Source organism: Archocentrus centrarchus, chromosome 24 (genome assembly GCF_007364275.1).
Source record: "Archocentrus centrarchus isolate MPI-CPG fArcCen1 chromosome 24, fArcCen1, whole genome shotgun sequence".
NCBI classification, from domain to species: domain Eukaryota; kingdom Metazoa; phylum Chordata; class Actinopteri; order Cichliformes; family Cichlidae; genus Archocentrus; species Archocentrus centrarchus.
This window is the reverse complement of record NC_044369.1, coordinates 108,784-132,820: the sequence shown is the minus strand read 5'-3', so window position 1 is coordinate 132,820 and position 24,037 is coordinate 108,784. Positions and strand designations below refer to the sequence as shown.

At 43.5% G+C, this 24,037-nt stretch overlaps 1 protein-coding gene across 1 annotated transcript in view; it reads left to right on the top strand.

Annotated features, from left to right (window-relative positions):
* Positions 1-5,512: 5,512 nt before the first annotated feature.
* arid1b (AT-rich interactive domain 1B) overlaps positions 5,513-24,037 on the top strand; it is a 96,701-nt gene continuing 78,176 nt past the window's right edge. The window contains 3 exon segments of the mRNA XM_030720837.1: positions 5,513-6,287; positions 6,290-6,372; positions 19,497-19,688. Coding sequence (XP_030576697.1) covers positions 5,675-6,287; positions 6,290-6,372; positions 19,497-19,688 — 888 coding nt within the window. The 5' untranslated portion in view covers positions 5,513-5,674.

Genomic DNA, 24,037 nt, shown 5'->3' with positions numbered 1-24,037 from the left:
GTGACGGAGAACTTCATAGAATCTGATGCCTGATCCCCACTCCATTCCAGTAGGTGGTGGTAATGCAGCTCTAAGCTGGTTTGTTCAACCGCAGACCCACAAGAGGAAGACGACGACCGAAAACTGTAATGCAGCTAATGTGGGTCGATCGGATTGCATTTTTTTATTTCTTTCCGATATCCGATCCAGTAATTTAGGCCAGGATCCCTACTCCAAACATCTGGAAATAGCCAACATTCATACGAAACCAGACTCAAGGCTTCAAGGCTTTTCAGACTATAAGTCGCTCTGGAGTATAGGTCGCACCAGCCAAAAAATGCATAATAAAGAAAAAAAAAACATATATAATTCGCACTTTTTTGGGGGGGGGGGGGGGGGGGGGGGGGGGGGGGGGGGGGGGGGGGGGGGGGGGGGGGGGGGGGGGGGGGGGGGGGGGGGGGGGGGGGGGGGGGGGGGGGGGGGGGGGGGGGGGGGGGGGGGGGGGGGGGGGGGGGGGGGGGGGGGTGGTATTGATAGAATCCGAGACCCGAGCAGAAATTCCATCTTGAAAGGCAATTTAAAATAATAATGGATTAAAGAACAGGGCGAACACGGTTACGCCTACATTATGCTAACGTAACACATTCAGCTACATGACGCACAACGAACAGAGTACGTGTCTGGTATGTTAACGAACATTAACAGTTATTCAGATAACCATAGCATAAAGAACATGCTAACAAGTTAACCAAACCATCATCCATTGAATTCTTCATCCTCTGTGTCACTTCTAAACAACTCCGCACACTCCGTACGTAGACGAGCGCCGCTTCCTCTTCTGTGTCGCTTTCGTCAGACTCGTCGTCAGCTGCAGTTCCATTATTCCAGCCTTTCTGAATCCCAACAGGATGGTTTGTCACTGAAGCCCATGTTTTCTTGATCCATCCAATGACTTCCAGGAAAGTTGGGTGGCGCATTCTCCCAGTTGCCGTTAAGCTGTGCTCTCCATCCATCATCCACTGCGCCCACAGGTTACGCAAGACTGCCTTAAAGCTGCAGTTCACGAGATGTCAAGTGGCTGGAGTATTTTGGTTCATGTGTTATAAATTTCACATATAAGTCGCTCCGGAGTATAGGTCGCACCCCCAGCCAAACTATGAAAAAAAGTGCGACTTATACTCCGGAAAATACGGTAGTTTTTTTCCTTAAATGAAGAAACAAAACTGTCCTGAAAACATCTCATTTCTGTATATTTCTAATTGGATTAATGAATCTAAGTATTTGAACAAAACCCTGTGGTTCAGAAGGTGGTATTTGACCTCACTAACCTGAGTGTGTGAGTATTGTGTTGTAGGGCTGCCGTGAGCCTGATTCTGAGTGTCTGCCGGCATCTGTTTGCTGTCTGTCGTGTTTCCAGCAGCAGAGCTGAGCACCGGGTTTCCATCACGGGTTTCTGAGAGCTGCTGCTGCCTTCTGACCCAGTTTTCCTGCTTTACTTGACTGGGTTGCTTCCAGTGCTGTGGTGGGAGGTCCCTGCTGGGCCCCCCTTCATGCTCGCAGCTCTGCAAGCTGAGCTTATGCACGGCCGAGATCTTCCTCTGATTCGCTTTAATACAACATGAATTTATCCATCATGACTGCTGAGTTTTACCTCATCCATCACACTGACTCCCTTGCTGTCAGTTGCATGCTGCAGATGTTTTATTCAGGGCAGAGCAGCCAGCTGTGCATGAAAAGACTTCATGTGGATGATTTCAGAAGATTTCCCTCATCTGAGGAGCAGACTTTATATAATTGCATTAAAAATGCTCCAAAAGGCTACAACAGCACAAACACAGCCCAGATATCCAGTTCAGCTGAGGTAAAGCCAAACAGACGGCTAGCAGCTACAGCCGCCTTTGTCGCCATCCACCTGACAGTCAGAGAGGGCCATGCCCCTAATAATGCAAACTTTATTTAAATAGGTGAGTTATAGACACATCCTCCTACAGCTTTTATGAAGAGGGAAATTAGCCCCAGAGACCAAAGCAGTTTCTGTATCAGGCTATAAAGATGTTTATTTCTGCTTGAAAGTTTTAACATGTGACTGACTCACTGTGGTGCCTCTGCAGGACAGCAGAGGAATTGCAACTTTTGGCCCTCAAGTTTGATGCCTGGACAAAAAAAAAAAAATCATCTCCATTTGGTGAAGTACTGAGAGAGTACTATTAGTTTTTACAGGAAAAAGAGTCCCTGTGTGAGCTTCTTCTCTCAGTCCCAGCTGATTTTATTACACATTTGGCTCATTCACATTATTTGAATAATGCTGAAAAGATTGAAATGAAAGGAAAACCAATGGGAAGTATCCTGATAAGATGCTGAGCGACCACTCTGCTCTCTGATCTATACTGGAGGAATGAACAGCATCTTTCTCTCTACATTTTAGATAGAGATTTTGCTCTAAAATCTCCCAGAGGTGCTCAGTCAGAGTGAAATCTGGTGATTGTGAAGACCACAGCATCTGAGGCCCATCATCCTCATCTTCATCAAACCTTGATTGATGCCTCATGGATGAAGAGACTACTCTGGGGAAAACATGATCTGTTGCGACCGTATGCTCTAAGAGGACAAACAATTCAATTCAATTCAATTTTATTTATATAGCACCAAATCACAACAAACAGTCGCCTCAAGGCGCTTTGTATTGTGGGTAAAGACCCTACAATAATACAGAGAAAACCCAACAGTCCAAACGACCCCCTATGAGCAGCACTTGGTGACAGTGGGAAGGCAAAACTCCCTTTAAACAGGAAGAAACCTCCATCAGAACCAGGCACAGGGAGGGGGGGTCATCTGCTGAGAGGGGGCTGAGGGGAGAGAACAAACAGACACAAAACATGTCAGCTAAATGCATCACAGAGCCCCCAGACCCCCTCACCTTATAGGGCAGTGGTTCTCAAACTGTGGGGCAGGTCTCACTGATGGAACACAGACCTGCAGCAGGTGGGCATGAATGACCAGGGTACAAATACAGAACCCAAATATATCTGATATTTGCCGGGAAAATAAATAAATGATGACATCATGCTGACTTTTAATTCACTAAAATGAAACTTGGATTCTTTTATATTTAAATGAATGAGAGATGGGGTTGGGGTGAATGGGTTTGGTTTTTGGGGTAAGTGGTTCAGGTTTTTTCCTTTAAATTGTCACTTTTGGTATTCATGCCCAGTATAAAATAAACTTTATTGTTATTGTAGGCATGGGCATACAACAAGATTGGAAGCACCGCTGAACTTGGTGCATAAACTCTCATATTATTAAAGTCAAAGAGTTATGAAAAAGAAAACAAACAAAATACAGTATGTTCTATCTTATCATAAATAGTAACAATAAATAAATAGGTAATAAGTAATAATCCTAATCCTGTCAACAGTGGCATAGGTAGGTAGCGGAGTAGATGGATGTAATACAGACAGATGTCAGTGACTGCTGAAAGTTTATTGTGGGTGTTGAGTAACTTGATGGCCCATAGGAAGAAGCTGTTTTTCTATGCTCTTATACCTTCTTCCAGAAGGCAGCAGTCTAATGAGCTGGTGGCAGGGATGAGAATAGTTCTTGAAAAGAGGAGCTTAAACTCAGCTGATAAGCTGAGAAATACGAGTGATTTTCTTTGTCATACATGAAAAGATGAAATGAGGTTTAAAGGAACTGTACGAACCTGTAACGCCACCATGTGATCAGAGCTTTAGATTCTGTTACTGCCGGCCTGCTGTGGAGTTTCAGCACTCTACCAACAACAGACCTCGTCTCCATCAGTTTATCAAACACAGCCCAGAAAACCTTCTTTCTGTCTAATTTATGATGCGTATCATAAATTAAGAACTCATTGATCATGTTTGTGCAGTTGTTTGTAGTGGTTATGATGTATGATTGTCATGAAGTCCACAGCACATCTGGACACTGCAGGATGCTCTGAATAAGGATCAGGCATGTTGTCAATGACAGCTGTAGTTTTAATGGTTTCATGCTTTTTCTGCATGTATACAATAATATTATTAAGTTCAGATAACTTAACTCTATGATGTAATAAACTTGGATCTAATAACTCATTGAAACACACTTGTAATATGTGGGTAATGTGTAATGTGAGGTGTGTGTTTGTAACAGGATGGTGTATACTCACATGAGCTGAAACACTGTTATTTTGGGATCTTTTAATTGGACAAATAACGACACATGAATCTGTCAGCCTTTAGATTCATCTGCAGATTAATGGGCCACTTAGCTGATGATGAAAGCTGCAGCCCCTGTGTGAACTGGTGTTGTGGTTATTTGTGGATTTATTTCTATAATTGATAATAAACTGGAGGCTTCATGTGAGCAGGGGAGGACTGAAGGTGAAATCTTGAGCCTCAGACATTTCATTTCCAGCATTCAGGTGAGTTTCTGTGCACCTGTCTGTACTGTTATTGCAGTGCTTTATGGTGCAAATTTCTATTTATGTCAAATAAAACACAGTACAGTTCAGTTTATACTAGAAGATACTGCAGGGAGGCTCTCTGGTACTCTGAACTGCTTTCAGATAATTATTCTCTTCTTTCAGTGTTTATCACTGATGAGTAGACACAGACATGCTTTCCTCTCTTGTCTTTTGTGTCCGGTGATAATTCAGCGTGATTTCAGGCTGCTTTTGTGTTTTTGTTTGGGGGCATAAATGCTTTATTTCAACTGCAACATTTGGCAACATTTGTGCTCATGATGTTCAAAACTTTGTGCAGTTTCAAAACACACATACTTGTGTTTCTGGATAACTTTAATGACTCAAGTACATCTCAGCTCTTGTACAATTTGTGTGTACAAAAGGTGGCTCGCAACTCATTTGGGTTTCATACTTGCATGTTCCTCCTCAGCAGGAAACACTGAGCAGCTGCTGACTGAGGCAGGGGTAATTAAGTTAACCACTAAAGGCTCAGTGGAGCTATGAACACATGATTCATATTTTGGGGGTTGAAAAAGAAAAATGCTGAGATAAAAAGATCCAGTATAGGAGGCATATCTGACCTGGGTTACTAGAAAGGTTGAGGGAGGTGTGACACCGCTACAAGGAGCCAAGGAGTGTTTACTTTGGCTTTTTATGATGAGAAACCTCTAACTGTCCCCTCCACCAGGGTCAGCCCTCAGCATCTGACTGTTGCCTTGCAGGTGGCACCAGCCTCCTAAAGTGAGGAGAAATTGGTCCTGAGGGAGCTTCAAACTGGGGAAAACTAGAATGAGTAATACAGATGGAGAACCCAGAGGGGGGAACAAGGCCCATGGAGGAGGTAAAGCAGGCGGAGAGAGCGGGTATAAAATCCCGGGTATTGCCTCATCTGTGGCGGGCAGAAAGATGGAGATGCTCAGTAGGTATAAAGGGAAAAAGCTCTGTGGTGGAGCTGGTGCTGCCACTGGTGGTGCTGGACCTCCTCCTCCTTCATCTTCATCATCATCGTCATCATCATCATCCCACCACACACCTCCGTCGTTCAGCCAGTTTGACCAGCAGCTCCACTTCCAACTGCAAACCCACAACAACACAAACAACAACAACAGCAGCATCATTATTATCAGCAGCATCCAGTACCATGGAAGCAGAGCCAACATCCTGCAGGAGGGGAGCAGCCCAGCGCAGGAGCTAAATCAAAGCGAGGAGGAGGAGGAGGAGGAGGAGGAGCGGATGGATGCCAGCCTGGGATCAGCCACCAGCAGCACCGACAATAACCCTCCTCCGCCTGGGACCAGCTCCGAGTTTAATCATTATTATGGGAATGGAAGAGGAGGGCCTAGCTTTGATCAACATGGCGGACAACAAAGCCCAGGGACTGGGGTAAGAGCGGCGCGCTCCGTACTCGGCACTATGGATCAGGTCCACAACTCCCACGAAGGCTACAGCAACAACAGCCCGTACAACCACTACCCGAACTACCGGCCTGGGTACGGGAACAGTGGATACGGCGGCATGATGAGCCCGTCACGGCAGGGCAACAACCTGCTGGGCCCCGGCAGCGGCGGCGGAGCCTCGGCCGCTTCTAACCACAGCAAGGCGGCGATGGCTGCTACCAGTTCCTCGGCTGGAGGCGGCGGCGGGTTTCAGCGGTTCCACGGGCAGGGTCAGCAGCCACAGCCGCAACAGCAGCACCCGTCGGGGGCTACACCGACTTTGAACCAGTTATTAACGTCTCCGAGCCCGATGATGCGGGGTTATGGAGGTGGATATCCAGATTATAATAATCCCGCACAGCAGCAGCCGAGCATGGGGCTGGCTAAAGACATGGGCTCCCAATACGGCTCCGGGCTCACGTCTGGGGAGGACAACAGAGAAATCACCCGACCATGAGCCCGGGGAATCCCGGGCAGGGCGGCGGCAGAGCCCAGGTGAGTAACACCTTATTAACACCGCTTATAACCCGACCAATGGCAGGTGGTCATCACAACATAGCTAGATGCTAACAGCCGTGATGCTAACACACAGAGCTAACGGCAGCTAGCTGCTAAGCTAGGTGTGTGTGTGTGTGTGTGTGTGTTTTTTATAAATTTTCCGCCGCAGACAGATTCATTAATTCAGCTTTACACAGACATTCAGGCACTTATGGCTCTAAAGCAAATAAACTATATTATATAGTTAATTATTTTCATAAAGGGGAAACAGTGGCGGCCGTTCGTGATGACAGAGCTGGTGAAGTTTCCGATTGTGTCCAAGGTGACTCCGCTTTTAGCCCGCTAGGCTAAGCTAACACTAGCATGTAGCTGTTAACGGCGCAGGCCTCCGTGTATGACAGGAGGCGGTTCGCTGACGGTAGGAGCCTGTATATTTGTTATAAATGTATACAAATGTTTAAACTGGGTGGTTGTAATCAGGGGGTTTATTATTAAATTTGAAAATACTGAGTTTTAAATAGTGACGGGTTGACTGTTGACAGCTCTGTTCAAATCTGACACTTCACGTATGCTAATGATCTGTTTGGAAGGGGAGGGTCACCGCTTAATATCGCTGTTTCCTCGGCTTTAATACCGCTGTCTGCCCGCCAGCAAAGCTCCGTGTGGCGGGGATTCATGTTTAATAAGGGGCTGCTTCCTACTGCTGCGGCGGCGTCGACTTCAGCTTCCGTGTTCGGCCACAACTTTCTTGGCAGGAAGCCTATTAATGGTCCCATCTCCGCTCCGGAGCCCTGACCTTCACTCATGCAGATTAGCCATGTGCCCATCAGCAACCGGCACAACAGCCTGACCCCCCGCCGCAGCAGCTGCCGCTGCCTGGCCTGCAGGAGGCCTCAGCCCAGGCCATCCTCGCCTCATGTCAGGGCCATTTCAGCAGGACCGGCGGGGCTTTGTGGAGGCTCCTTAGTATCGGGGTCTAACTGAAGTAACGAGCCATACGAGATCCTTTTTTCTGTTTTCTTAATCGATTATTCCACAGTTTATTAGCTCTGTGGTTGATTCAATTGTTTAAATAATGGAAAAAAAGACTGTTTTTGGTCCAAATTCGAAAATATTCCATTTATTGCTGTGTAAGATGAATAAAATGAGGACATCATCGCATTTTCACCCAGAAACATCATTTTGGGGGGGGTATTTAAAATCACCAAGATATCAGAATATTTTCAGAAGGTCTACTGATATCACCCGGACATATTTAGATCAGTGTACACTTTGTTAGTATCGCATGTACAAGAAAAGTGAGCAGTTATTCTTACATTTGTTTTGAGAATCATTAGACCGATACAAATAATAACAAATCAACTTCTGCTTTGATAAAATGTATTTATTAGTGAATACTTATATTTCTAACCACAGTTCAGGAGCTTTTTGGCATTCTTCAACTCATCTAAATGAATAAATGACAACAAACACGCATTTTTGTTGTTTTAAATGATGAACTGTGCAGGAGTCTTTTGCACAGTTAGAAATCTGCTCATATGTCTGAGATGAGGCTCAATTAAATGAACTTATGTATTGGCTTATTGGAAAATGTTATCAGTCAATGGAATACATGCTCACATGTCGAAACCCAATGACATACAGGCAGGTGTGACAGCACTGTCTACAGGATAAAACACAAGGCAGCTGATTATGCGTATTCCTCAGAAGCATTTATCTCATTACGCCAATCCTGATTGGCTGGTGATCGCGATGGCCATGTCAGGCGGAGCCACCCACCTTTAAGTAGCTTGCTCTACGACATAGTCATTATTCAAGATAAGCACCTCTTCTCGCTTTGCCCCAGCAAGAAGGGCTGTCTGGTGAGACATCTCACTCATGCTACTCTGAGAACCGGGGTTACGCAAGTAACCTAAAGTTCTCATTCCTAGCATTCGTTTCGATGTCTCACTATGGAAAATGGAGACTCCCGTATTGCCAGACGAGCTTATCTCAAGCAACCGCCAGCTAAATAGCAAGTAGTCCACTTATCCAAGTGAGGAGCCAGGGCTCAGCACTGCTTGGGCTACACTTGGAGCAGAGACATCCAGTCTGTAGAACCGGACGAAAGTGAGAGGTGAAGACCAGCTTGCGGCTGCACAGATGACCTGGATTGACACCCCTTTAACCAGGGCCCAGGATGCCGCCAGACCACAAGTGGAGTGAGCCCGCAGGCCCTCTGGAGCCTGCAGCCCCTGACTCGAATACCCCAGCGCAATCGCCTCCATAATCCAGTGTGAGAGCCGTTGCTTAGTGATAGGTTTGCCTCTGTGAGGACCTGCCCATGAAATGAAAAGCTGGTCACTTCCTCGGAAACCCTTAGTCCTGTCCAAATAAGCACGCAAAGCACGAACAGGACACGGCATGTGCAACCTTTGTTCTTCATCAGAAGAAAAGGAGGTGGGGAGAATGCTGTCAAGGTATTGGCACATATGACCCAACCACCTTACGCACATATGCCGGGTTGGGCTTCAGCAGTACCCTAGCCTGCCCCTGGGCAAACTGAGTGCAAGAAGGGTGTGCTGAAAGGGCAGGAATGTCACTGACACGCTTAGCCGAGGCTAAAGCAAGCAGCAACACAGTCTTCAGGGACAGATGCTTTAAATCAGTCTCCTGTAGAGGCTCAAATGGGGGGCAACAGAGCCCATCCAAAACCACCGCCAAATCCCAAGGGGGTGCCAGTGGCCTGGAGACAGGGAGTAACCTGCGGGCCCCCTTCATAAAAGGGCAAACCAAAGGGTGTTGGCTAACTGTTTTATCGCCAACCCCATGTGGAAGGCAGCAATGGCAGCCAAGTACACTTTAACTGCGGAAAAGGCTTTTTACTTGTCAATCAAGTCTTGTAGGAATGACAGAATCAGGCCAACTGGACACTGAAAGGGAATGTGACCCTTCTTGTGGCACCAGTCCTCAAACACCCTCCACTTACTGTTGTACAGAGACCTGGTGGAGGATGCCCTAGCATTCTGAATAGTGTTAATCACCCCCTTGGGAAGATTCACCATGCTTAGATTAACCCACTCACGGGCCAGGCCCAAAGTGCCAGGCGCTCTGGATGTGGGTGGAAAATCGACCCCCGTGCCTGGGACAGCATATCCCTGCGCAACGGGAGTTGCCACGGCTGCCCGCACAGAAGCTGATATATCTCCGCTAGCCAGTGCATTGCCGGCCAGAGTGGAGCTATCAGAATCATTGTGTGGCGATGTTCCCTCACTCTGGACAGAGTGGGAGGTATTAACGCCAGAGGAGGAAAAGCATACAGGAGCATGGGTGGCCAAACATGCGCGAGCGCGTCCACACCGAGAGGCGTGCTTTGATCGCGCAAGGAGAAGAAACGCGGACACTGCGCGTTTTCTTCTGAAGCAAAAAGATCCACTGAAGCCTGGCCGTAGCGCAGCCACAGCTGTTCTACAATGGCCAGATGCAGGGCCCAGTCGCCGAATAGCGGAGCGCCTCTGGATAGCAGATCCGCTCCCAGATTTAGAGAGCCTGCGATGTGCGTGGCCCTCAGAGACAGGAGACATTTGCTGCTCCACAGGATCAGTCTGCGTGCCAGTATGTGCAACTGGCGTGAATGCAGTCCCCCTTGACGGTTGATATAAGCGACCGTCGTTGTATTGTCGGTCCTTACAAGGACGTGATGTCCCTGTAGGAACGGGAGAAAGCGCCTGAGGGTGAGAAACACCGCCAGAAACTCCAGACAATTTATGTGGGATCGTTGGAGAGTGCCGCTCCAGAGACCTCTCACAGATCGCCCTTCGTGGACACCGCCCCAACCGGACAGATGCCCCGAAAAGCAAACCTCAGATACCTCCTGTGTGGAGGGTAAAGAAACTGTTCCTGAGTCCAGAACAAACAGACTCAGGAACAGTTTCTTTGCCAGAGCAATCACCACCCTGAACTCACACACTCACCCACTGTAACTGTGCAACACCCACATCTCTGTGCAATATTATATTATTCATACTGAACAATATCTAACATTCCTATATTGTGTAATATCCAGTATTCATTCACTAGTGCAATATTCATTCACCAAGTGCAATATTCATCCTCTTCATTATTATATGTATACACGCATTTACTTTCTTACAATGTACAGATGCACCAATGTAGGTATGTATGTATATATTTTTATACATTCTATTTTTTGTATATTTTACACATTGTTTATTTTCTGTATATCTCTTGATCATATTGATTATACTAGATTATAATATTTTTATAATATTTTATTTTCATTTTAGAGAGTTTGATTTTCTGTTACATGGCACTGAACAGGAGTGGCCCTCCAATCTCATTGTACATCCTGTATAATGACAATAAAGGCATTCTATTCTATTCTATTCTATTCTAAATGGGAATGTGAAAATATGCGTCCTTTAGGTCGACGGAAGTGAACCAGTCGCCCTGGCGCACCAAACGTACCAGAGATGCATGAGTCAGCATCCTGAACTTGTATTTTCTGAGAAATTCGTTCAGAGCCCGCAAATCCAGGATAGGGCGAAGTCCGCGCCCTCCCCGCTTGGGGACCAGGAAATACCCGATTCCACTTTAAACTTTCAGTTTAGTTTCCTTTTTTAAGGAATCCACATGATGATGCCCAAACAGAAAAAGCTTTTTGTCCAAATGAGGATTTGTGTAATCACACCTCACAGTTGTGCAAAATTTATAAGTATTTTTCAGTTTCACAACACAAAGACTGGAAAAAGGCAGCCAGTCATCTCAGCGTTATCATATGTCCATGTAAAAATCAGTTCAGGGACAAAGGTTATTATATCTTAATATAACTAAACTTACAACTACAACTAGGTGGAGTTCAACACTTAATGCAATAAAAACTAGGCTCCTGGAAAAACATGAAAACTAACTGAAGTGATACAGTTTACTTAGAAAACTTAAGATCAAATGAAATGTCTTTAGTTTTAGTCTTCGATCCTTTGGTTATATTTGCCAGACAGATGAGGCTTCGATGGATGAGTTTAAGATAAGATAAATACTTTGTCAATTTCAAACATCAGGATATTGCTGTTACAGTAGCCACTCAAAAAAAATACCAAAACGAAGAGCTCAATAAATCCTAACCTGATGCTCTAAGGATGTTATATATGAAATGGATACAGGTGCTGGGCATGAGGTGATAAAGATCTTGTATATCTGTTTTCATGACTCTGAGTCAGCTGCCTTAAAAAACAGTTGTTTCTATGGTCATACTTATTCTGAACTCCTTACATTTTTTCCCCCTGAGAAATAAACTCTAAATATTTTTCAAAGAATAAAATGAAACTGAAATGAGAAAACTCCATCTGGAAACCACCTAAAACTGAACTGATACAAAAACTGAGATCAGAATCAAAACTAATGGGAAATACAAACTACTAACTCTGCTCTGGACCGGCCAGCTTTGCTTTACAGTTTCTAGTCGCCACATTACCGCCAGCCTCTTCTTGTGTATACTCCCGTTCTGGAGAAGGATTTATTATTTTATCGTCTAACTGACATAAATGAGCTCAGAGAAGTGCCTCAAAAACTGTAGTCGAACTGATCAGCTGTTAAATGGAATTGTTGGTTGACAACAGGGTTGATTTATGGAGCCGGTGATGGACACACAGGAATAATGCACTGTAGGTAGTTGGTGATTATCAGTTATATGTTTAAACCATTACAGAGATGGTATGTACTGACACCACTCTGCAGTGAGGAATAAAGTTGCTTGTGACCTTCACACAGCGGTAGAAAGGACCACTGCTGGCCAGCGGACCACCCTTTGAGAACAGGAAGTGACTAAAATAATTTGATCTTGTGTTAATAAACGAGAACACCAAATATTTGTAGTGTTTGGATCAGCTGCTTTTCTTTTTTCTGTCAGTGGAAGCAGATTCTTTAAGATCAGATTTTAATGAATTAAATGTGTGATAAATGTAAACACTGTTTCCTGTGCACAAACAGCTGCATTGCTGTCAGGAAACAGTCCGACTGATTGATCACCTTTAACCCCCAGTGCTGCAGCGTTACAGATACATGAGGTGGCCCTGGTGCCTGATGGGGATTTAATGCTCATTGTTGCTTGTGAACAGTGGTTCTCCCTGAAAATGACATCACAGATTGTGGTGTGTTTGGTGTAATTTGGCCTGTTGTGCACCTTCTGACATTTCTGTCACCTAGCAGGTGCGCCTGGACCGGAGTGTGAGTCAGTCCATCTTCCCTGGTAAACTTTGAAAGCAAACCCAGATCGCTTTGTTTCCTGTGTTGGCTTCTTTTATTCAGGTTCCAGCATAGAGGCAGTCATACTTTGTTTTTAGTAGCAGCAGTTTTTGTTTATGAAAAGACTTGCTTAAGACTTGGTTATGAGGCTGTTAGTGTCGCAGTTTGCATGAGCAGTGACCAGCACATCAACCATTATACTGCAACCATGGCAATAATCTGCCAACTTTTAGGGTAGAAGTATCATGTCTTCTCTTGAATGCTCATAAAAAGTCTTGAAAGCAAAAATAATCAGACACAAACTGCTTATTTTTGCTTTGTTTGCGGTATTCAACTGTGTTTACTTAAGTTTTTCACCTGTTGGTAGCTTTGAGCTCCAAAATCTGTTTGGTTGGTTTCAGGTTAAAACACGCCTCTTCAGCATTAAACCTCCATTACCTCTTTACCACTGCCGGGGTTCCGGTGCCATGCCGGAAAGAACCGGCGAAAAGCTTAGGAACAGGCCCGCGTTTCTGTGAACTGCTCCTTTATGTATGAGTGTGGGTGAGTCCTCGTCTGGACACAGAAGGTGAAGAGTGCAAACGTGAGAGAACACGCTCCCCTGTTTTGTGCTGCAAACACATTTTACGGTCCAAACCAAACTACTGCAGCATCTGTGTGCAGCACAGAGGTAAACACAGACAGAAAATACGAGCAAGACGACAAGTACGCACTTTGCATCCTTTTATCTGTGATATGAACTGATACAAAGCAGCAAGTTCAGCCTTAAGACCCAACCTAACTCACAATCGTGAAAATCACTTTGCTTTTCTCATGTAATACACATGTAATATTAATAAGTTTATGTTGAGATGGCAAAGTTGCACCCTTCTGCCGCTTTCATCACGCGTTTTTGGTTCGAGACCAGCTAGCTTGCGGGGCCCGAGTTGAACCTGTTTTTTGTCTGAGCACCGAGTGTGTTCGTGGTGGAAAAACCGCTGAATGCTTCAAATACTGGCACCGGCACCAGAACCCTGTTTGTGGAAAAGCGGCCCATGACGCCCACCCACAGTGTTTAAATGTGACTTCAGTGGGTACTTTACAGGCATTTGTAATGAAGTGGAGGTGAGAGTCTCAGTTTAGTGTGGACATAAGCCTGATGTTTCACACTGTGCGTGTTAAAGGAAACCTTGTCAAGTCAAGTCAAGATTCTTTATTTGTCTCCCTTGGGAGAAATTTATCTTGGCTTAAAAAGAGAGATGCTTTTGTGAGATGCTGATGATGATGGTAAATGGACTAGTTCTTATATAGCACTTTTCTACTCTGTCTGAGCACTCAAAGCGCTTATACAACATGTTTACATTTACCCCATTCACATCCATTCATACAAGCACTTCCATGATTAATTAAACTAAGTGCTGTTATTATCTAACATTCACACACATTCACATGCCAACGCTTGCGTCGGAGAGCGACTTGGGGTTCAGTATCTTGCCCAAGGCATGCAGCCTGGAGCAGCCAGGAATCGAACCACTGACCTTCCGATCGGTAAGTGACCTGCTCTACCTCCTGAGTCACAGGGGTGGGGGTGGGGGGGGGGGGGGTGGGGGGGGTGGATCAGGTGGTTGATGAAGGACCTCCAGCTGTTTCCCAGTAAAAGGATTTAATGGTGGTTACAGGAACAACGTTGCTGCTTTGGACACTACAAAAAAAATATTCATTTTGCTCCACCTGAGCTCACTGTCTCGAGAATGGCTCCACCTCTTTGCACTTACCATGTGTTTGTACAGACTGCACGTAAAACAACCGGTGCTGTTGTGTTATCACTGTTTTTGTTGAAAAACTTGTGGCTGCATGTGCTTAATGTTGTAATGCTTCCTAAATACATTTTTATTGCAGGACTTTTTTTTTTAGTTGCTAATCAGGGATTAAGGCATAATAAATATTTTTGATGGAGCCCCTCGGTACCGGACCGAATGATCGCTAGTGCTAATAACGCGCCCGCTAGCAAACTGGTGATAATGATACATTCCAGAAGCTAACAGCTGAAATTTTCAGCCCAGCAAGCACACACACACACAAATAATTGCATACAATGGCTAGAAATTTTTCATTACGGATGTGAACTGTGATAGCCTTATCAATTGGTACTAAATAAATGGGAGGAAGAGGAGGATGAAGCACCCTGCCACATTTCACTCTTTTGTCGGATTTATCCCGTTCCTACTTTTTCCAACAATTCCCATCAACTTTGATTAAATTAAAGCATAAAATCTTGATGTAAAATCAGCCAGTAAAACATAAATCCTACAAATGTTGTCATATTGACTAAAGATTTCTCAGAATAAAACACAGTTGGTTTGCACTGGGGTTGTGATGATCCTTCGATCAGCTGCTTTGAACCATGGAAACTCGCTGCACGGCCTCAGCCAGTCAGCTTCCTGTCCTCCTGTTTACATCTGGACTGTTGATCCTTCGTCTCAGATGAAGCAGCTGTGTGGACTTGGCAGAGCTCCAGACTGAGTTTTCTCTTTATTTACTCTCCTCAGCTGACTGATGTGTAGTGAGAAGCGATTAAAGGACAGGATTAAAAGTCTGCATCAGTTTTTTTAAGGGTAAAATCCATCAGCTGTTTCTATTTTTAGCTGCCTGAGCAGCAGTGAAACATCTGTTCTCACTGAGTCACTCCTGTTGCCTACTATTATTATGTCAGTGTGTCAAATCCAGTGTGAGTGTGAATATTAAAGTGTACCCAGGCGTGACTGTTGACTCCAGCTTAAAGTGGGCTTCAGGCTTTCAGTGTGCTGCAGATGAGGGTTTAGTCTCTTAATTTCCCTGATGGAACCCTCCCAAAGGAATTAATAAAGTTTAAACTAATCTAATCTAATCTCTAAACACCTGAACAGCTATCGTGAACCTCAGTGAAAACATAAAAACATCTCAGTGGGTAAACTGTGCTTCATTTTCTGTCAAGTGGGATTATATGAGGGTCTGATCCACAGCCAGTGTGTTACCTGCAGCAGGTGGCAGTAGGCCACGCCCCCAAGCAGACACAGACTAAAGCTGCTGCGGATTTCACACATCTAAGAGAATCAGTGCAGGTTTAAGGTTATACTTTATTTAAAACGTTTTCCCCACCATCAGACAGGAAGTAAAGTTCTTACTGTCCACCAGACTGGATTCAGAAAAACAGCCGGTTTGCCTCATAAATTTTTTGTGCCTCAACCTGCTAATTTGTGTCACTTTGGCACTTTAATGGGTTAGTTTGGATCAATAATTAAGTGCTAAAACAGAAAATCCAGACCTTAAAGTGTAGCATTGGAGTGGGGGCGGAGCTTCAGAGGGAAGGTGGGAGCAGGGCCATAGACATATATACCTAGACGGCATTGAGCGGGGTGGCCCTTTGCTCTGACACGTCAGCGTGTCCGCCATATTGAATGTGGCAGATCTGCACTGTAAACTAATACAAGTGAATGGACTGAACTTCATAAAGTGCCTTTCTACAAAGTTATTTAAGTTAGTGAGTTTCATTCACACATTCAAATGTGCACTAATATATACTGTGAAACTGACAGGCACCAAAAATAAAGTTACTTTCTCTGATAATTAAAAATGTTAAATAATCCATGTATGTTATAGGGCGCATGCATCAAACCAGCATATGTGTTTCTAATGTTTTTATGAGTGTTTACGGCTACCGTTGTTTGTAACGCTGTTATTGTGATGATAAATGTTTACAATAACCAGATCCTGACATGTAGATATAACACCTACGGGTTTATGAATTTAAACAAGCATTTTTATATTCAGTAATTTTTATCACTTCAGATATTATTGACAGTCTTTTTAAGGCAAAAAATGAACAAAGTTTACAAATTAAAATAAGACACTGCAATAGAAACTGCTCTACTTCATTTTCTTTTAGCAGTGAAACTCTATGCTAAAATTATAAATCCATGTTTTATTGTATACGATAAAATTTTATGGTTAAAAAGGTAAAACAACAAAAAAGCGATATAGCCAACTTTGTAAAGTGCTTCATAAATTAAATGTATTATTATTATTACTACACAAAAACAAGGGAAGCACAAAATGCAAAAATAGATTTGTAAAGGCAGCAGCAAACAGAAGGTCTGGATTTGACCTTAATCAGTATTTGTATCAGAGTAGTTAGTTCGGGCCAATTTAGTTAAATTAGATTGACTTTGGAGGTGCACCGCGGGACTACGTAGTATCCCTGCAATGTCTACAAATTCTGTTTTCAAAATGTTAGAATGGCCAAATATGATCAAAAACAATTCTTCCGTCTTACCTGTGAAAGGTAATTCCATGTGATCCCGTTTCAACTGTAAAATGGTTCGAACAACTCCACGCAACACAAGAGTGAAGTATCTCTGTCATTTTATGTTTGTCGATTTTGCCACATCCAATATGGTGGCGACGTTGATGTACAAGTCATTGCTCAATGTGTATGTATGCCTATGGGCAGGGCCACATGAGTTGAAGATTGCAGTGATGAAAGCGATAAAGCTTAGTGAAGTTTTACTGAAGAAAAGTTCATGTGAAGCAGCATCCAGCTTTGTTGAAATATACACTGGTGTCTAATTGGAGTGGAGTCAGGTCAGGTCAGGAGGTCGAGCTTGACATCTACTAATCAGAAGGTTGGTGGTTCGATTCCTGGCTGCTCTAGCCTGCATGCCAAAGTATCTTTGGGCAAAATACTGAACTCCAAGCTGCTTTCTGAATGTGTGTGAATGTTAGAAAGAACTTAGGCGCAGAAAAAAAGTGGTTGTATGAATGTGTAGATGAGGCATGTTGTATAAAGTGTTTGAGTGCTCAAGTAGAGTAGAAAAGCTCTATATAAGAACCTGTCTGTTTAATTCTGTATCTCAGGCTTCTAGCCAGAAATTTTTTTCAGCCCAGCTAATGCAGTTTGATGCTAATGCTAATTAGCAAGCTAATGCTAACTGCTAAATACTGCTCCTGCTTGTTAATTGAGTGATGGGGCTTGTGTCTGTAACCAGAAAGCACCTCTGAAGCCTAGGCAGTAATCACAGTCTTTGTGGACGTGTAGTTACATTTCTTCATGTCGGTTATGTATGTAGGACCGATGCAGAACTCTAAATCAGGTCTTATTAGATTGATAGAGTGATAATTTTTGCATATAATCCAGAAGTTTCACTTCTATATCATGCATTTAACCTCTTAACTGGCCACGTCCCGTCCGCCGGATATTTGTAGTTCATTTTATATGGCAGGCTAGACGCTCCCATTTTGATTGATACCTCATTCGGCTGATCATGTAACTGGCCGCTCCAAATCACCTGACAAAGCTACATGATGCCCTCTGGATATTATTGGCTCCATGAAACTAATTTCTTAACATTATAGGCCGAATAAGGTGTCAGTCAAAATGGGAGGGTATAGCCTGCCATGTAAAAGCACTTCATACGTCTGGCAGATGCGACGTGGCCACTTAAGAGGCTACAAAATGGCTTTTCCAGAGCAAATGATAACCAGAGGGTGTTGCGTAGTTTTTTCAGGTGATTTGGTGCTGCCAGTTAACAGGTTAATGTGTCCCAGAGTGCCGTTTCCTTTCACTAATGGGTTTGCAGAAATCATGTAAAAAGCATGCACAAAAAAAAAGAAAACATGATCCTGATGTTTTATCGATCAGCTGCTAAAAGCATTTGCTACATTCGAATATCAGCCACCTGTAGTTTTTTCTTGAAGGCCTTTCACAGCTCCACTGGTGAAAACTAATGTTTGACAAAGGCTTTCTGGATACAAGTAGAGCTGCAACTATTGATTATTTCAGTAATCGAGCATTCTATCGATTATTCCATCAATTAATCGGATAAGAAATCTCTAGACACAGAAGTCGAAGGGCACAAACCAAACTCCTGCAGCATCTGTGTGCAGCACAGAGGGAAACACAGACAGCGATTAGAGCAAGACGACAAGTACGCACTTTGTGTCCTTTTATCTGTGATATGAACTGATACAAAGCAGCAAGTTCAGCCTTAGAGCCCAACCTAATTCACAGCCGTGAAAATTGCTTCGCTTTTCTCATGTAATACACACCATGCAGTGAAATAGTGGTAGATAACTTTACATTGAGCTGGCAGAGTCACACCCCTTCTACCGCTTTCGTCACGCGTTATTGGTTCGAGACCAGCTAGCTTGCGGGCCCGAGTTGAACCTTTTTTTGGTCGAGCACCAAGTGCGTTCACGGTGGAAAAACTGCTGAATGGTTAAAATACTGGCACCGGCACCCAGTTGGTGGAAAAAGGGCCACAGACAGCTAATCCAAAGTACTCCATTACTCAGGCTGCAGCCCCCGCGACCTGGATAAGAGGAAGAAAATGGATGGATGGATGTTTTGTGTTGTATTGTATTATTATTGTTTTATTGAGATGCATGTCATGAATTGTAGAACAAGTATGCGGCACTTTTAAGTCACAGTTTATTTGTTTTTCAGATGTTATTTTCTCATATTTTAATGATTGGTAAACATCATTTGCAGTAATGCATTTTCATATATTTAACATCAATTGAAATGTTTTTCTTCATTGTCTGGAGGATAACGTGCAGCGTTCATAATGCACGATGTGTGGTGCCACACAGTTAAGCAGCATTTAAAGTGTAATTCATTATTGAAGAATGTGGTTAATGGTTTCAGATGCCTTTGTTTAGACAGGTTTTGACATTGTCCATTAAACAGGCCTAAAATTTAACTTGATATTTGAGTGTTTCTTAGTTTTAGACTAGTCGAGTAGTCTACTTTTTTATTTATTTTTTAATCAGCCCACACTTTGGGAACCACTGAGTTAAAATAAGAGTTGTGTATTGGTGTGAAGTTCAGAATAATTCACCATTCAACCCTTTCTCCTGCTCAGGTGCCGTCCGTGGACCCAATGGCGATGAAACGTTCTCAGCTCTACGGGATGAGCAGCAACCCCTACTCCCAACAGCAGGAGGTGCCGTACCCCAGTCAGCCCTACAACTCCCCCTCCCCCCACAGATACCCAATGGGGATTCCCAGCAGGGGGCAGATGGGGATGGGAGGGCTGCAGTACCCCCTGCAGCAGGTAGGAGGAATTCAAATGTACATTTACAGCTCCATTTGGATGGATCACTGTAAAATAATTCTGTAGTTTCCTGGGAATTTATACTTTTAGTTCTGGATGGCATTTTAAACTTCACAGTTACAGGATCTGACTTAAATAAAAAAAAAAAAAATGAAACATCCATAAATCTGCTCATAAAATCAAAGAAAAGAAAGTTAAGTACTTAGCTGAAAGTCATCACATTTTTATGTTTTTTTTTTTATTGCCACAGTAATGCAGCAATGTTATCTGTACATGAATGATTATGTTACAGACAGAAGCTGCAGCTTCCATTGGCATCTGTCTAACCAAATGTGAACACATCCAGGCTGAAATAGCACTATTATAAGATAAGAGTACCGTATTTTCCAGAGTATAAGTCGCACTTTTTTTCATAGTTTGGCTGGGGGTGCGACCTATACTCCGGAGCGACGTATATGTGACATTTATAACACATGAACCAAAATACTCCAGCCACTTGACATCTCCGTGAACTGCAGCTTTAAGGCAGTCTTGCGTAACCTGTGGGCGCAGTGGATGATGGATGGAGAGCACAGCTTAACGGCAACTGGGAGAATGCGCCACCCAACTTTCCTGGAAGTCATTGGATGGATCAAGAAAACATGGGCTTCCGTGACAACCCATCCTGTTGGGATTCAGAAAGGCGGGAATAATTGGAACTGCAGCTGACGACGAGTCTGACTAACGCGACACAGAAGAGGAAGCGGCGCTTCGTCTATGGAGTGTACGGAATTGTTTAGAAGTGACACCGAGGATGAAGAATTCAATGGATTGATGGTTTGGTTAACTTGTTAGTATGTTCTTTATGCTATGGTTATCTGAATAACTTAATGTTACGTTAACATACCGAACACGTGTTCGTTGTGCATCATGTAGATGAATGTGCTACGTTAGCATAACGTAGGTGTAACCGTGTTCGTCCTGTTCTTTAATCCATTATTATTTTAAATTGCCGTTCAAGATGGAATTTCTGCTCTGGGTCTCGGATTCTATCAACACCCCCCCCCAAAAAAAGTGCGACTTATAGTCCAGTGCGACCTATATATGTTTTTTTCTTCTTTATTATGCATTTTTTGGCTGGTGCGACCTATACTCCGGAGCGACGTATAGTCCGAAAAATACGGTAACTAGATTGGAAGGACAATTTAATTGTCCATTGGTCTATTGGGATGTAAAGTCAGACCTTTACAGAAGGGTAAAATGATATAAATAATAGTTTATTTCTATAACAGCATCAGTAATAACATGATGCATTAATAATATCAAAAACTAAATCTAGTTACTGAGTTCTTCCAGAGTTTAATCGCCCATAAACAGAGAGCTGAGTCCTTAAATCCCACCCTGAATGCTTGGTCAGGACACGTAGATGTCACATGTTGTCACACATTGCACTGGGGTACCCTCATCATCCATCCATCTGCTTTGCTGCTTTTTGGGGGCCATGGGGTGCTGGCTAATCTTCTTTTGGGAAGCTTGTTGTTGTTGAAGTTTGACTTTTAAAATGTTTTTAAGGGCTTGTTTCTTTTCTTTGTTCCCCTAAAACTAACCATGTTGTTTTAAAGGGCATGTATCATGCTTTTAAATCCTTCCTTTTCATATGTAAATCATTCATTGTGGTCTATATAAAATAGGTTCACACCCCGCCAAGTAGGTTCTCCAGGGCTGAGAGTGTTCCAAAAAGAATATAAAGATATCTACGCAGCACCGGGAGAGAATAAATTTAAATTTCCTATCTTTATATTCTTTTTGGGTCATAATTTTCAGGCTTTTCAGTTTTCTTTATTCCCTGTTATGTTTTCTTTCCTCTTACATCGCAGTATTTGCTGTGGAACTGCTAAACAAGGACATGGACTCCCGGCTTACCGATTTTGTGAATCCTCCATTTTTTTCTGATTTTGTAGTCCAAGTTCACTTATGCTGAAGTTGCAAGTAAACAAGTCAAAATGTTTGGTTGTTGGGTTTATTAACCCACACGATTCCTTACATCGCCCCCCGGCATCAGGGCCTGTTTGTAGTGCTTGTTTCTCTGCCGGTAGATAATCGTATCGCTGCTATCAACTACAAAAATGGCTGAATGGGGAGTAGTGGAACGCTCTGCAATCTGGAGGGGGGCGGGGCGTGAAATGTCTCATTCACATTTAGAGAAACCACACCAAAACGAGCTGCTCTAAATCGCACCTCAAAAGAGGAGTAAAAGAGGGGTCTGTGGAGCTACAATAATGAGGAATTCAGACCAAAGCATTGCAGTTCTGCTTTATATAGACCACAAGTGAATGATTTACATATGAAAAGGAAGGATTTAAAAGCATGATATGTGCCCTTTAATACTTAACCAGAAACATAAGACAGATCCACGACATTCAAAGAATTCTCAACTGTGATGTTCCTCCTGGGGGGATCCTGAAGTGTTTCCAGCCTAGTTGAGGTGTGTGTGTGTGTTAGGGCTGCAACGATTAGTCGACATAGTCGACAATAATCGACAATAAAAATAGTCGACGACGAATTTAATTGTCGACAATAGTCGTTTATTATTACTGGTGATTTTTTTTTTTACGTAGTGAGACATCTTCCTGTCCGTCTTTCTCTGGCGAGCTTCACACATGCGCAATCTGGCTGTTAAGTGATGACGTAGAATTCCATTTCCTGGTCCAAACTGTCACGTGATCAAGTTGCCGCAATGCTGTGTCCCTGGTTACTATAACTCGAAAAAAACACACTCAGGTGTGATTTTACTGATGATAAAAAGAGAAGCGGAAATAGCTGCAGTTGATAAGGTATGTTAGAATCATCTTTAATAGTGACCAGTCATTGGTTATACCAGGGGTCGGCAACCCGTAATCCGGAGCCATTTGAACCCGGTTTACACGGAAAAGCCGCAAATAATAGCGGAAGCCGGTAGCCGCTACCGGAAGCCGGTATAGGTTACCGCGAGTGACGCATATATTGAGAAACTAAAATAAATAAGTAAAATGATTTTATTTTAATATTTCAAGATCACACTAATGTTCCAATTTAAAACTACAACAAAAACCGAACTGAGAAAAACAAAAATTCAACTGGATACTGATAATTTACTCCCACGACCCGCAGAGCCGCACATTAACCCTGGATGAGCCGCATGCGGCTCCGGAGTCGCAGGTTGCCGACCCCTGGGTTATACCGTTGCTGTTTATTTAGAATCATTTGGACCCAGAAACGACGTCAGAGTTAAAGTTTGGATAGCATTCAGCCGCACGTTTAGTGATGGGGGATACTGGTAAAACTGTGCAAACTTTGTTTTACAGGGACAAAAAAGTACTATATATATTTTTTTTATTGTTGGAAAAATGGACCGTTAGTCATATCAGCAGCAAACCTGATTAAAGGTTTTGAATAAAGTATGTGTTACTACCACATTTTAAATAACCTAATGCTAAATGTAAAAGCTGATAGCTAAATAAGTGCCATTTCATAATTATGCAATTCATAATCCGACTAGTCGACTAATCCTTTCAATAGTCGATGACTAATCGACTATCAAAATAGTCGTTAGTTGCAGCCCTAGTGTGTGGGTGTGTGTGTGTGTGTGGGTGGGTGTGTGTGAGATCTTAACAACAGGTTCCTGATCTACTTTGGGGTCTTTTCCAAATCTCTTGAAGACCTCCAAAGGGTGGTGTTAAGGAGGCATCCTGACTAGATGGCTCTTGTTTGACATGGAGAAGCAGCAGCTTTACTCCGATCTCCTAAGCCTGTCTCTAAGGCTGAGCCCGGCCTCTGTGTGGAAGACACTCCTTTCAGCCACTTTAATTTCTTTTGGTCATTACATGGCTCGCTTGACTTTAGGTGATGGTTGGAGAACTGGTAAACCTGAGCTGAAAGCGTGAAGTAGACCAGTTTAACTTAGGTGATGCTTCAGAATAACTGTTCAAGTAAGTGCTTTCAGGATATGGCAGAGTGGTGAGATGTATTTGTAGAGCAACGTGGGAAGTATGTTTTGGTTTCCATACATTGGACAGTTGGAGAGAAGCATGAGCCTGATTTCTGTAGAGAGGGCAGATTAATTTACAACACATCATTAGCTAGTGCAGAAGACCTGAGGGCTTCCTGTAATACTTTACATTAGGCTACAAATATGAACCATTAACTAGATGCTCATTAGCACGCATGCCTGACTATTGGCTCGTTATTAGTCATTCTGCAAAGACACTGAGAAAATCACCCCTAAAGCTGTCCCCCTGTACCTAAAGGAAACAAGCACTTTGGGTCTGCTGGTCTTCAGCAGCCTCCAAGATGACTTTATGTAAATCGATGCCTTCGTTCCTCCCGTGCTG